Here is a 13258-nt window from a genome sequence, read left to right on the forward strand (position 1 = left end):
GAGCTGTGCCCCAGCTGCTGAGGAAGCTCAAGTCATCTTGTTTACAGAGGGAATGACTTCAGTTTTGGGGATCAGCCACTGCCCTTCCATCAGCCCCCTGCTTCTCCAACCCTTTGTTCTTTGCACCCCGAGTTTACCACTTCTCCCTTCTACCGTGCCTGGCCCACCTTCATTTGTGATACTGTATGATACTGCCTTGTTTACATCCCAGAATACTAGCTTACAGTAACAAGAGTAGCTGCCATTTACTGAATGGCCATCGGTAAGTGCTTTTCATAGTACCTCCTGTTCTCAAAACAACTCTGTAAGGTAAGTTCTATTATTCCCAATTTATTAAGGAGGAAACTGAGTCTCGGTGAGGTCATATAGCTTCTCTGGTTTTTAATTTGCATCTGCTTGACCCCCAAACCTGAACTTCCCTACTATACTGGGTTGCTTCCCTATCTTTCTTTATGTTATTCAGTATAAGATGCCTCTGCTCCCCTCCCCACCCCAGATTTGGTGGTTTTATCTGTTGTCCTCATGTTTTGAGTGATATCAAAATTGAAACGTCCAAATTGAGGATATGCCATTTTATTGTGTCTCACTAACACATCTTTATTAATTTGATGATTCTATCATTCATCCTTTTTTTGAGAATATTTATTTGGTTGCGCTGGGTCTCAGTTGCGGCAGGCGGGCTCCTTCGTTGTGGCACGTGGGCTCCTTAGTTGCAGCATGCGAACTCTTAGGTGTGGCATGCATGTGGGATCTAGTTCCCTGACCAGGGATCAAACCCGGGCCCCCTGCATTGGGAGCGCGGAGTCTTAACCACTGTGCCACCAGGGTAGTCCCCTATCATTCATGCTTGTAATGATCTTTCCACGTCTGTTGTATAATAGCACTCTTTTTTAAGACTAAGTTGGAATAATTTTTGCCAAATTTGAGCTGAAAAAGAGCACAGTGTTATTGCCCTTGTGAGTGCGTTCTGCACGCTTTTGAAGATTGCCTCTCTTCTCCACCACGTAGTCTGAAAGCTTAAGCTGTTGGGATCTTGCCAATTCTGGCTTCTAGACAGTTTCTCTTTCTGCTTGTTGGTGCTTGTACATCACAGAGTTGTGAATGCCTTTCATGGCTTTCACGTTTACCTTTTCATCACTACACCTCAATGATGGCACTTAGAATACATTCCAGACACTCAGTTCAGACCTAGAGGGTTTTGCACCATGAAGTCACTGAAGTGATGCTGAAGGTGGGGTGTTAGCATTTGTGAGGGTTGAGCCAATGCCAGTTAAGATTTCTGAGATGGCCAACAGGCACATGAAAAGATGCTCAACATCGCTAATTATTAGAGAAATGCAAATCAAAACTACAATGACATATCACCTCACACTGGTCAGAATGGCCACCATCAAAAAGCCTACAAATAATAAATGCTGGAGAGGGTGTGGAGAAAAAGGAACCCTCCTACATTGTTGGTGGGAATGTAAATTGGTGCAGCCACTATGGAAAACAGTATGGAGGTTTCTTAAAAAACTAAAATAGAATTACCATATGATCCAGCAATCCCACTCCTGGGCATATATGTGGAGAAAACTCTAGTTCGAAAAGATACATGCACCCCACTGTTTACAGCAGCACTATTTACAATAGCCAAGACACAGAAGCACCCTAAATGTCCAGCAACAGATGAATGGATAAAGAAGATGTAGTATATATGTACAATGGAATATTACTCAGCCATAAAAAAAGAATGAAATAATGCCATTTGCAGCAACTTGGATGGACCTAGAGATTGTCATACTAAGTGAAGTTAGTCAGACAGAGAAAGACAAATATATGATATCACTTATATATGGAATCTAAGAAAAATGATTTAAATGAACTTATTTACAAAACAGAAATAGACTCACAGGCAGAGGGAACAAACTTACGGTTACCAAAGGGGAAGGGCAGTGGTGGGGGGAGATAAATTTGGAATTTGGGATTAACAGATACATAGTACTATATATAAAATAGATAAACAACAAGGCCCTACTGTATAGCACAGGGAATTATATTCAGTACCTTGTATATAACCTATAATGAAAAAGAGTCTGAAAAAGAATACGTATATCTTTATATATATGTGTGTGTGTATATATATATATATATATATATATACACACACACACACACATACATATATATGAAAAAAAGATTTCTGAGAAGCCTCGACTGTCAAATAATTGTTGTTGCTGCTTTCTCCTGGGAGGTGATGAGGAAGGAGCTTCAGGTGTGGGAGACCCCAGCTGGCGTCCCATGGGCTGCACTGGAGCAAAAAGTTTGATGGCTTCATCTGTCTCCTGTGGCTCTTTCTCTAGGCACAGGGTCAGGAGCTCACACAAGCCAGTCCAGACTTTGGAAAGCTGCAGCTCGTGGAGGTAACAGGTCTTGCAGCGGAAGAGTGTGTACCTTCTGTGACATGGAGCACAGACAGGGAGTGCGCCCTGTGCGGGCCATCCCTACGCTTGAGCCCGCGTGGAGACCCCAAGCGCTAGCTTAGAAGACGGGCTGGGACGCATGGCTGTGCCCCCCATGGCTTTCCAGGACAGTGGAGAATATTTTAATCCCTTTTGCTCATGAGTCAGAGGGATAGTCAAGACCCTAACACAAACTTCAAAGAGCTCTAAGGATGTTTTCAAAGTCCTTTTTGGATAGGAAGGCAATATTTGTGATGTCCACAGAAAGAAAATTCACCAGTAGAGATCTGAACTAAAATTACTCGTGCTCATCAGCAATTTGTGAAGGCGCAGAGCGCTTGTTCTGAAAATAGAACAAAAACACGCATCCAGTCTGTTCTTAGCTCTTCCGGTTAATCATACTCTGAGAAAGCCTGGGTTGCTGTTCAGGTCCTTTGAGGGTAAGCAACAGAGATGTCTGTAAGCGGAACATCGTTTACTGAATAGCCTCCCCGTTTCAACTCATTAAGCTCACATCTTTTTTTCTTTGACCAATAGATGCCCCTGATAAAGCAAATATAAATGATCTTACAATATAGGGGAGGTGAGAGAAGGGAGATAGATAGAGGTTCCAACAAGAGGAACCCCTCTTTTGGAGCCCCACTAGCATTGAAGAACATTTTAGAAAAGTTTTATTTGGAGACCCAGCTATAAACCTTAGAATAGTAAATGTATCTCATTGACTGTTCTGGCATCTACCCATATATTTTTACCCACAACGTTCTCAAAGGGAAATGACCTTCTGGTGACCTCATCAACTGTGTGGGAACCCACCTGGAGAGGTTACCTGGGGTCCTGAACTAGCAAAGGTTATTTCTTTTGGGTTGATTCTGGCATCAGAGTTAGCTCCTTTTTTGATGGCTTCATTTTTACCCCGTGAAAAATGGTTGACAGTAACACCCATCATTCTATAAAGGACAGTTTTTGAAATGACAACTAAAGCCTGTGAGAAAGTGAGAATTTTTATGACTTATCACTGAAAAGTTAGATTATCTTAGAAAACTGAAAAATAGCTTTGGAGAGAAGATAGAAAAGTTTGGTGACCAAGCAAATTAAGATTATTTTCCGGAATCTATTACTTGGTATATTGGAAATTGGATATCATGTAGAAAGCTACATAAAAGAGTATTTTTTTCTCTTGCAAGGAGAATATCACAGTGCTTCATAAAATGAGTATAAATAAGAAAATATCCTGGTCCCACAACTCAAGCAAGACAGACCATCTTCATTTTGAAGGAATCCCTGGCATTCCTTGTCCATATGAGGACCTGCATATTCTCCTGCTGAACAGTTTTGGAGCCTGTGACCTTCATGTGCATTATAAATGTATTTTCCCATGTTGTGTAGTTGTCTCCATTGTTATAATCTTAAAGGATGCATGTATAGCACAGGGAACTATACTCAGTATTTGGTAATAACCTATAAAGAGAAAAGAATCTGAAAAGAATTTGTATATATATAATATATAAATATATAATTATATTATATATATAATAATATATATATATTCCTCAAAACCTACCTTGAGATCAAGCACTGTCTTTTTACTTTCTTTCATCCCTCTTTGGCTCACCTTTAGCAGTGGACCAGAGAAGAAACCACAGCGGTGGACCATAAGATAAGAGCACAGGTGGTTTGGGGAAGTACAGGATGTGGGGAGACCCGCGCTGGTTCGTGCTCTACCGCGTTCCAGGTGCACCTCTTGGACAGATATCTTAAACTCTTGACTTATGACACCCAGAGATCCAGAAAATAGATCAGCAGTGGCTCAGGAGGTGTGGTGGGTCCCCTGCCCTGGGTCTTCCTTCAGCCTGTAACACATGCGTGTTCTCTGCTGAATGCCTTTACAGGAGCCGTGAACTTCCTGCGTTCTCTCCTGGAACCAGATCCTGTGAAGAGGCCCAATATCCAGCAAGCACTGGCGAATCGCTGGCTTAATGAGAATTACATGGGCAAAGTGCCATGCAATGTCACCTATCCCAACAGGTAATCAAGTGCACACAGAAGGACTCCTCCTTGTGCAAGATGGGGCCTGGCTTACGAGCCCCTGAATAGTTCTGGACAGGAAACTACACATCATTCGAGGAAAGGCCACGCCTTCTCTTGGCTGCCCTTCCCCGCTCCGCCCACAAGAGGGAGGGGAGGCGGGGCCGGCCCGTGTGGCTGTGTAGAGCGCGCCCTGCAGGGGGCGCCCGGCGGAGGGCGTGTGGGCGCTGAAATCAGGCCGCACTCCCCTTATCAAACCTGCGTTTTTCCAGAGCAGCACCTCTTTCTAATTCACAGCAAGGGACCGTGTAGACTAGCTATGACCTGAGTGAGTGTGTGTGTGTGTGTGTGTATGTTTGTGTTTGAGTGTGTCTGTGAGTGTATCTGTTTGTGTTTGTGTGTGTGTGTGTGTGTGTGTGTGTGTGTGTGTGTGTGTTCCACTCAAGAGCTCTCCTGTCGGCATCGGGCGGAATCCAGGGGAATCGCCTCTCTCCCTTTTCAAACCATCCCCCCGGGCTCCTCTTCCTCCACTTCTTTGCTCTGATGTTTGTTTCAGCCCGAAGTCCCCTGCCCTGAAATGTTGGGGGCGGAAAGAAAAGTCAAGAGTAGGAGTCCTTTGCTTCAGGCCGCGTCTCCCCGTGCCACTTCTGTGAGGAGGAATCTTTAGGGAAGGCTTACAGGCAGGAGTCCACAGGAGTCCTCGGGTATCACTGAGGGACACCTCATGATGGCCCACATGTCCCCATGCGTGGGTATCGAGTACAGATTTGAAAACAAGTACAGGAAAACATTTCCTTGTACTTTTCCCTACTCATTTGACATATTGTTAACTAGCCCGAGTGGGGGAATGAGGACCCTCTCCCTTGGTGACTTTAGAGCCAACGTGAGGACCTATGGGTCCAATACCCCCCAGGACTGGGACCTACCTTGAGTACTTCTTCCTTCAGACCTAGAGTGGCCTGCACATTCTAGATCTGAAGCTCAGATGAAGACAAGAGAGCCACTGATGAAGCGGGACAAGTAGAGCACTGACAGGGCAGGGAAGAGGTGTCCTCTGTGATCATATCTTCAAAATGCCCAGGAAGGTCTGGAAACATCCACCAAGACTTAATGAAAGTTGCAGCACTGACTTCTCCAGATGAGATGGGCAGGCGGAGCTCCGTCTTGGGGAGGAAGGTCTAGAAGAACTTCAGGGGGTGTGGGTGGACAGTGCTGGGACCCGCCTCCTGGCTACTGGGCCACATTTGCACTCGCCATGGCCATAGATAGCTGTCATCTACAATTCTAGCGTTTGACTTGTGGGAGGTAATGTAAACAAAGTCTAGGTTACTTAGGTTACCAGGGGAACCTGGAAATAGACTGCTGGTTTCCAGTGCTGGCTTGATTTGGGCTAGTACCTGAAATAGACACGGGGAATATTAGCCCAGTGTGAGACAGAAAGCAAAGCCGAGGGGCCGTGCCTCATCACCAGGGCTCACGCTGCCTGTCACGCCCAGGTGTGCTCTCTGTAAAGGAGGAGGCGCTGGTGGCAGCCAAATGAGTCATTAACCTAATGTAATCATGGTCTAAATGAGCAGAATCAATCCACTCAATGCAGTAGCTGTTAAAGGAAGTGAAGCCGCTGTTAAAAATACAGTCCCCCCTCCTACCCCCCCGCTTGCTGACCACATCTTCATTCACAAGGATTCAGGCCCAGGCATCTCATTTTGTAGCTTATAAACAGGCTTTTGTAGATTAAAACTTAAATTCTAGTAACCTATACTGGCTTTGCCAGATTGGTCATTTTTGCATTTGGACTTGGTCAAAAGCAATAAAGGCTGCACATGATCTAGTTGGGTAGATTGTAAAAATGGTTAAGAGCTTGTATATTAAGGAAAACAGCAGCTCAATATCTTCTGTTTAGGTAAGATTCGTTACTCATTTTATACTCGAGGCAAATCAATGTCCAGTTTTTAAGTAATGAAACCAGAAATCTCAACTATTGGGAAAGACACGTGTTATTTACAGTCTTTATTATGAAAAATATATGATGCAAAAAAAAAAAAGTGCTTTTGATGATTATTTTTCTGGTTTTACCAGCACACAGATGAAGGGAGTAAGAACATGTGACCAGGGAAAGGAATATTTTCTTTATAAAGTCTATTTTATAGCTTCCCGACATTCATAGCCCCAGATTTAATTATTTTAGATGTTGTCAATGTTTTACGTCTGGGAAAGAGAAAAAAAAGGTCCTGTGTTTTATATCACTCTTCTGTAAAGCCTTCTGTTAATTCATTTGGGCCTCCAAGTTGATATCCCCAAGACGCAAGAGGAAAATGTCTTTAAATGTAAACTCTTTATGATAAATGTTCATGCCAGTCGTCACAGATGTTTGCTGTGTGCCAGGCTCCCCTCCCTGTTCTGGGAGCAGACATTTTTTTTAGAGCCGACCTTGGCTACCTCCTTCCTGTCCTGCCTGGGCCTGGACACTCTCCCACACCTCCAGTTAGCTCTGGAGATGAGTGGGAGGGAAAGCAGGTCATTGGTTCACAGGACAGAATTAGACCAAAGTGGAATAAAATTGGATTTAATGCAAATTTACTCAAAATTATACCTAGTGTTCTGGAACATTTTTTACCATTGTCTATATCATCAAACCTTGGAGGGATACGTTTGTTCTCTACATCTGTGTCTCAATTTCTGCCCTGCAAACCAGTTCATCTGTACCATTTTTCTAGTTTCCACATATATGCATTAATATACGATATTTGTTTTTCTCTTTCTGACTTACTTCACTCTGTATGACAGTCTCTAGATTCATCCACGTCTCTACAAATGACCCAATTTCGTTTCTTTTTATGGCTGAGTACTATTCCATTGTATATATGTGCCACATCTTCTTTATCCACCAAGGGGGGAAAGCGGCGGGGGGGAGGGGTTGGTGGTGGGATGAACTGGGAGATTGGGATTGACATATATACACTAATATGTATAAAATGGATAACTAATAAGAACCTGCTGTATAAAAAAATAAAATTAAAAAAAAAGAAAGAAACTTGGAGAGATAACACAGGTTCAACAACTGATACAGGAGAGCACTAAATACATGCATTGCTTATTGAAAATGTTTAAAATACTACTCTCAGTCAAGAGCCAGTCCACAGTCTACGTTTGGCAGAGTTCACCTGTTTTGGAAGACAGTGGGTACAAAGGGCAGAGACCGGGTGTCCCCCCCTGCTCACTTTCCTCCTCTCTCCTCCACCCCCAGCCCCACCCTGGTGGCCCCCCACACCCAGGGCACCCTCCCTTCCAGGGCCTGCTCCTGGTAGGGGGCGGGGCCATCCGTGTGTAGCTGTGGGTGATTGGCCAGGGGTGGGGGGGGGAGGGTCACAAAAATCATGATCTGATTGGCTGGGAGGTGAGGCCATGAGGCTGTGGTCTGATTGGCCAATGTCAGGGCAGTGATCTCATTGGCCAGGAGTGAGGTCAAGCGGCAGTGGTGTCACTGACCTAGGGCAGGGCTGCTGGCACATGGTTGTTACCAGATAGTTTCAAACAGTTGTGCTTTCTGTGTTAAGTGCTTGTGGCAATCTTCACGTAATTGTATCCTTTTTAAACAAACGTTATTATTTTTAGGCATTAATCACACCAACCATACTCCAACCTGCTTTCTAGAATTTGTGATTTTGTAGCCAACAGGAGTGAGGAAGGCAGATTTTGTGGTTTTTTGGGCACCTTTTCTTTGGACAGCACTTAGCCAAATAGAGGGAGAGCTGACCTAGGTTACAATGGTCAACAGACCTAGGTCTGCCCTTGCTGCCCCTACTAACGGGCCTGTGAACTTGGCAAGTCGGTTTCCTCTTCTGCACCATTATGGGGTTATACTGTGTGGTTTTTCCTAGTGTTATGGTTCTGAGGTTCCACCAGAAATGTCTTCAGACTCTTTGGCGGTGGTTACAGAGCTCTCTAGCCAGATGTGCTCGCCTTCCGCTCACAGAGTACTGTATTTGCATCTCTCTTAAGGACTGTAGCACGTTCTCTCTGATGACACACCTCCACTACCAACACACATACTCTCTATGCCCCTCAGTCTGTTTTTGTGTTCCCCATAGCTGCCACTTCTTGCCTATGTGTCCCTGCGCAAGTTACTTCCCTGTTGTGGGCCTCAGTTTCTCCATCTGTAAAATGGGGATAGTAACGGTACCTACTCATAAGACTGTCATGAAGAATAAATGAATTTATTTTCTCTCTTCCCCACTGGAATGTAAACTCCATGAGGTAGGGACTTGTTGAATGAACGAAATGAGTGAATGAGTGGTTAAATGAATGCCTGGCATTCATTTCTTTGGCATTTTATCCCAAGGAGTTTATCTTCATAATACTCCTGTGTAGAAGCTTTAACCTGTCCTCTGAGAGCACTTTACTTTACAGCTGAGCCCCAAATCCCCTATTTGTGAACTTGTGAACTCACATTGTTCCTTTAAACACTCTCTGGGCTGGCTCCTGAATACCCTCCTTTCCCAACTCAGCTTCCACCCAACCTAAGTGTGGGCTCCACCCCATCTCCAATAAATACATTTTAAGGAAAAAATGTCAAATTGTAAAGAAATTTGGGACAATTGGGGAAATTTGCATATATTCTAGATATCAGAGAATATTAAGAGATTACTAAAATTTTGTTGGCTGTGTTGATGGTATTGTGGTTCTACAGGAGATGTCCTTGGTTTTTAAAGATGCACGTCGAGGTGTTTAGGAAAAAAGATGTCATGATGTTTGTGATTTAAAATACTTTAGGAAAGAAAGGAAGGGAGGGAGAGCTGGAGGAAGGAAGGAAGAAAGAAAGCAAGGCAAAGTGTTAACAATTGGTTCAACCAGGAATTGGGTACACACATAGGCTATTAGACTATTCCCTTTACTTTTCTGTATATGTAACTTTTCATAATAAAAAGTCAAGTGAATGAATGAGTGAACGCATGGACTGATTGTCCCTGAGGGGGCCCGTGTGTGTGCTGGGGGGGGCGGTTTCTGTGCTGTCATGTTTGTGACCATCGCTAAGGAGGCCCTGGAGCCTCTCAGCGACGGTGGAGAGGTGACTGGCTCTGTGTCCCTCTGCCCCGCAGGATTTCCCTGGAAGACCTGAGTCCGAGTGTGGTGCTGCACATGACGGAGAAGCTGGGCTACAAGAACAGCGACGTGATCAACACCGTGCTCTCCAACCGCGCCTGCCACATCCTTGCCATCTACTTCCTCTTAAACAAGAAGCTCGAGCGCTATTTGTCAGGGGTGAGTGGAGCCCCGCGGTGGTTTTCTCTGCTCTCTGTGGAAGAACGAGCTCTGACATTTGAAATGTTTCCCAGTTACTGACACTTGATCTGAGCTGTTAATTGAAACTAATGTGAGGCTGAGTTTCCTGAAGGTGGGATAAAATAGTAGCAAAACCTGCTTCTCAGGGAGCGCTTTTTATCTGAGGTGTTTTAAAAATATTCTCCCACAGAGTTAAGCTCTGGGCAGACTCGTGAGAGATTCAAGCCTCTTTTCCTTTCAGCTTCTTGTTGCCTTTTTGGCTCTGTTTCTCTTGGCTCCTTGGGGTCCCCGTGTAGACACACTGGGGCTTGTGTAATCATAAAAGTTGGGGAGCAGAGCCCCTCAAGCCTTCACCTCTAAAGCATGGTAGATGAGAAAGCCACTATTTACATTTACTTCTCTAGAAAACAAAAGTGAAACCTTGGCCCCTTCACTCAGTCTGGGCATCAGATAGTCCAGGTGTCGCATGTGTTGAAGATGAAGGAGGTAGAGCTGGGAGCCTGTGTTGGGCCATGGTACCCTCATGCTTTGGTCACCTTCATCCTTCTGCCTCATGAAGTTCATACGTGCCTGGGGGAGGGAATTTACATGCTTCAATATCTAGTTTTGACGAAATCAACTCTTTCCAAATGGACAATGGATAAAAAAGAATTCTGCAAAGAAAACTGGATCACAGGCAGATGGATTCTGCATATCACTCCTTCTGTTTCTCCTACTCAGAACGGTGAGGACTGACCAGATCTAACAGGAAGTCAGCCAGAGAAATTTGGAACTGTCAGGAAGCCCATCTGAAATTTGATTTCATACCCATTCCTGAAGGATGATCTTCACCTTGCCTATATGGCACCTTGAGATCAGGTTGTATGGGGTCATCACTGTTAGGAAGACATTTAGAATCCAGAACGTAAAGAGGAACTTGTAGAGTTTTGTGGTGCTATTTAAAGTCATGTGATAGCCCAATATCCCACAAAATTCCACTAAACAATAGGTTTACAAACCTTTTATGAGGTTTCTACATTAAAGCTAAAGATGAAAATTCACCGATAGTTGGGGAAATGATATTCTCCCTGATGAGGGAGAAAATGACCAAAATGATGCCCAGAAGACAGCATGATCAGAATGTGTCTCTTATTAGCAAATGGATTTGGGAGACATCTAGAAAACATTGCCGAATAGATGAAGAAGCTTGACGGGAGATTTGTTAAACAATGGAACAAAAGTATAGATGTTTCTAAGGTGATTCAGCTTAGGGTATTTCCTAGATTTGGCTTCAACAGGAAATTATCCACAAAACAACTTTTTTTCCTGGTGAGCCACCAAAGGAATGATGTACATGAGAAGAAACATTATAGTAAAAGGCATTTAAAAAAAAGAGCAATGTTTTATGGGGAAAAAAAAAACGTGCTCCAGAAGCAGTGATGGGACGAAACTTCGGAAGGGAACAGATATGCAGCTGGATTTCAGAGCCAGTGTCACGGTCACAGGAAAGCTACTGCAGGAGAGAAGTGGAGTTCAGAAAGATGAGACCTTTGATACATAGTATGTTATTTATATCATTTTATTATGTGATAGGAGGGATCAAGAAATTCTCTCACACCAGAGAACAGAGGTCCTCTGTTCACCTATGATGATGAGATTAAAAGACATGTTAGACTTGAAGCCATTTCTCATTTCTCTTTTATAAGAAGACCATATGTCCTATATTTCTTTCTTATCTTATCCTTTTAAATTCCTATTTTATTGCCTATTTTATAATGTACATATGTTAGTACAGTACATGCTTATAATTTATAAATAAATGCGCACATACTGTAGATGCCTGCTAACAACTTTTTTCACTCATATGGGCTCAAGGTCACACCATTTAGGAACCACCATGCTAGGGACAAGTAGTTCTCAAGTAAAAGGAACAGAGGAGGGTCACACGCTGATTTTCTTTTTGAAATGATGAATGTTGTTCGAAAATTAGTTTTAAAAAATGTTTCCATGAAACTGACTATAAAGTTTATGATTTCACATATTTAAAGGATGACATTGCTACTTTCCTGAATAAGCTAGCAGATTCAAACATTCTTCTTTTGGAAGAACCAGTTTTCTGCATACTGATCAATAAGATAGAGGGGATTTTGTTTTTAAAATAGTTTATTTCCTTATTTAAATTATATTTTGTATTTTTGTCTGTGTTGGGTCTTCGTTGCTACGCACGGGCTTTCTCTAGTTGTGGCGAGCGGGGGCTACTGTTCGTTGCAGTGTGAGGGCTTCTCTTATTGTGGAACACGGTCTCTAGGCACGCGGGCTTCAGTAGTTGCAGCACGCAGGCTCAGTAGTTGTGGCTCCCAGGCTCTAGAGTGCAGGCTCAGTAGTTGCGGCGCATGGGCTTAGTTGCTCCGCGGCACGTGGGATCTTCCCAGACCAGGGCTCAAACCCGCGTCCCCTGCGTTGGCAGGCAGATTCCTAACCACTGTGCCACCAGGGAAACCCTAGTTTCTTTCTTATGTCTACCTCCACATCTACATATGCAAACTTTGGTTACTCACACTCTTAATCACACGGCTCATCCCAAGTAAGAGACATTTGTATGAAGCTCTCAGGGCATGTCTTGCTTTCTCTGGATGTCTTGCCATCTGCTGTGTTTGCCCAGCGTCAGGGTTACAAATGGTGCAGTGTTGCAAAGCTCTGTGGTTTTGTCTACTGAGAAGTTCCCTGGAAACTCAACTAACTTAGTTCTAACTGGAGAAGGTTCTTTCTTATTTTATTGTCTGTTTCACCCTTAAACCTTAAATCATAGGACATAGCTGGTGTGAGAACCAGTGTCTAGGTGGGTGGCTGCTTTTAAGAATGACTTATTCCCCACAGACAGCCATAGCTGGTCCACTCAGTAATTTCCACACAAGGCTAATTTAATTGCACCTATGCACTGGTCCAGTTTTGACTATCATTAACCAATTACTAACAGCCGTGTATAATTTTGAAAGCAAAACTAGTGAACTAAAAAGTAAAATATTGTAACTTAATTATTTGTCATTTCTCCCCTTATCCCTTGATTCTTGTTTCCTCTTTCTAAAACCTAGAAGCGTGGATTTTAATTTGGAGAGCCTGTAAAGGCATTCTGTGAATATTTGTTGGCTGAAAAATTAATCAGTCATTTAATTTCACCTGTCGCCAGAGAGGATTGCACCTAAATAGTGCCCCTAGATCATCTTAGGTGTGGTTATCTGTCTTCTTCTTTAAGCTATATTATGAATTGCTGTGACATTTATTGGGGCAGGGGGCAGGAACTAGGCCTTTTTTTTTTAAATTGAAGTATAGTTGATGTACAGTGTTGTGTTAGTTTCAGGTGTACAGCAAAGTGATTCAGTTATACCTATATATATATATTCTTTTTCAGATTATTTTCCATTATAGGTTATTACAAGATATTAAATCTAGCTCCCTGTGCTGTACAGTAGGTCCTTGTTATTTATCCATTTTAGGGCTGTTTTTAAATAAGCAACATCTGTATCCCATTC

At 43.3% G+C, this 13258-nt stretch overlaps 1 protein-coding gene across 2 annotated transcripts in view; it reads left to right on the forward strand.

Moving 5' to 3' along the window:
- HUNK (hormonally up-regulated Neu-associated kinase) overlaps window positions 1-13258 on the forward strand; it is a 105588-nt gene that overhangs the window by 75010 nt on the left and 17320 nt on the right. For both annotated transcript variants that reach the window (XM_059921437.1, XM_059921438.1), the window contains exons 6-7: window positions 4331-4466; window positions 9566-9728. In XM_059921437.1, the coding sequence (XP_059777420.1) occupies window positions 4331-4466; window positions 9566-9728 (299 nt within the window). The remainder of the gene's footprint in view (window positions 1-4330; window positions 4467-9565; window positions 9729-13258) is intronic.

This window comes from Balaenoptera ricei, chromosome 4 (genome assembly GCF_028023285.1).
Source record: "Balaenoptera ricei isolate mBalRic1 chromosome 4, mBalRic1.hap2, whole genome shotgun sequence".
Taxonomy (NCBI): Eukaryota; Metazoa; Chordata; class Mammalia; order Artiodactyla; family Balaenopteridae; genus Balaenoptera; species Balaenoptera ricei.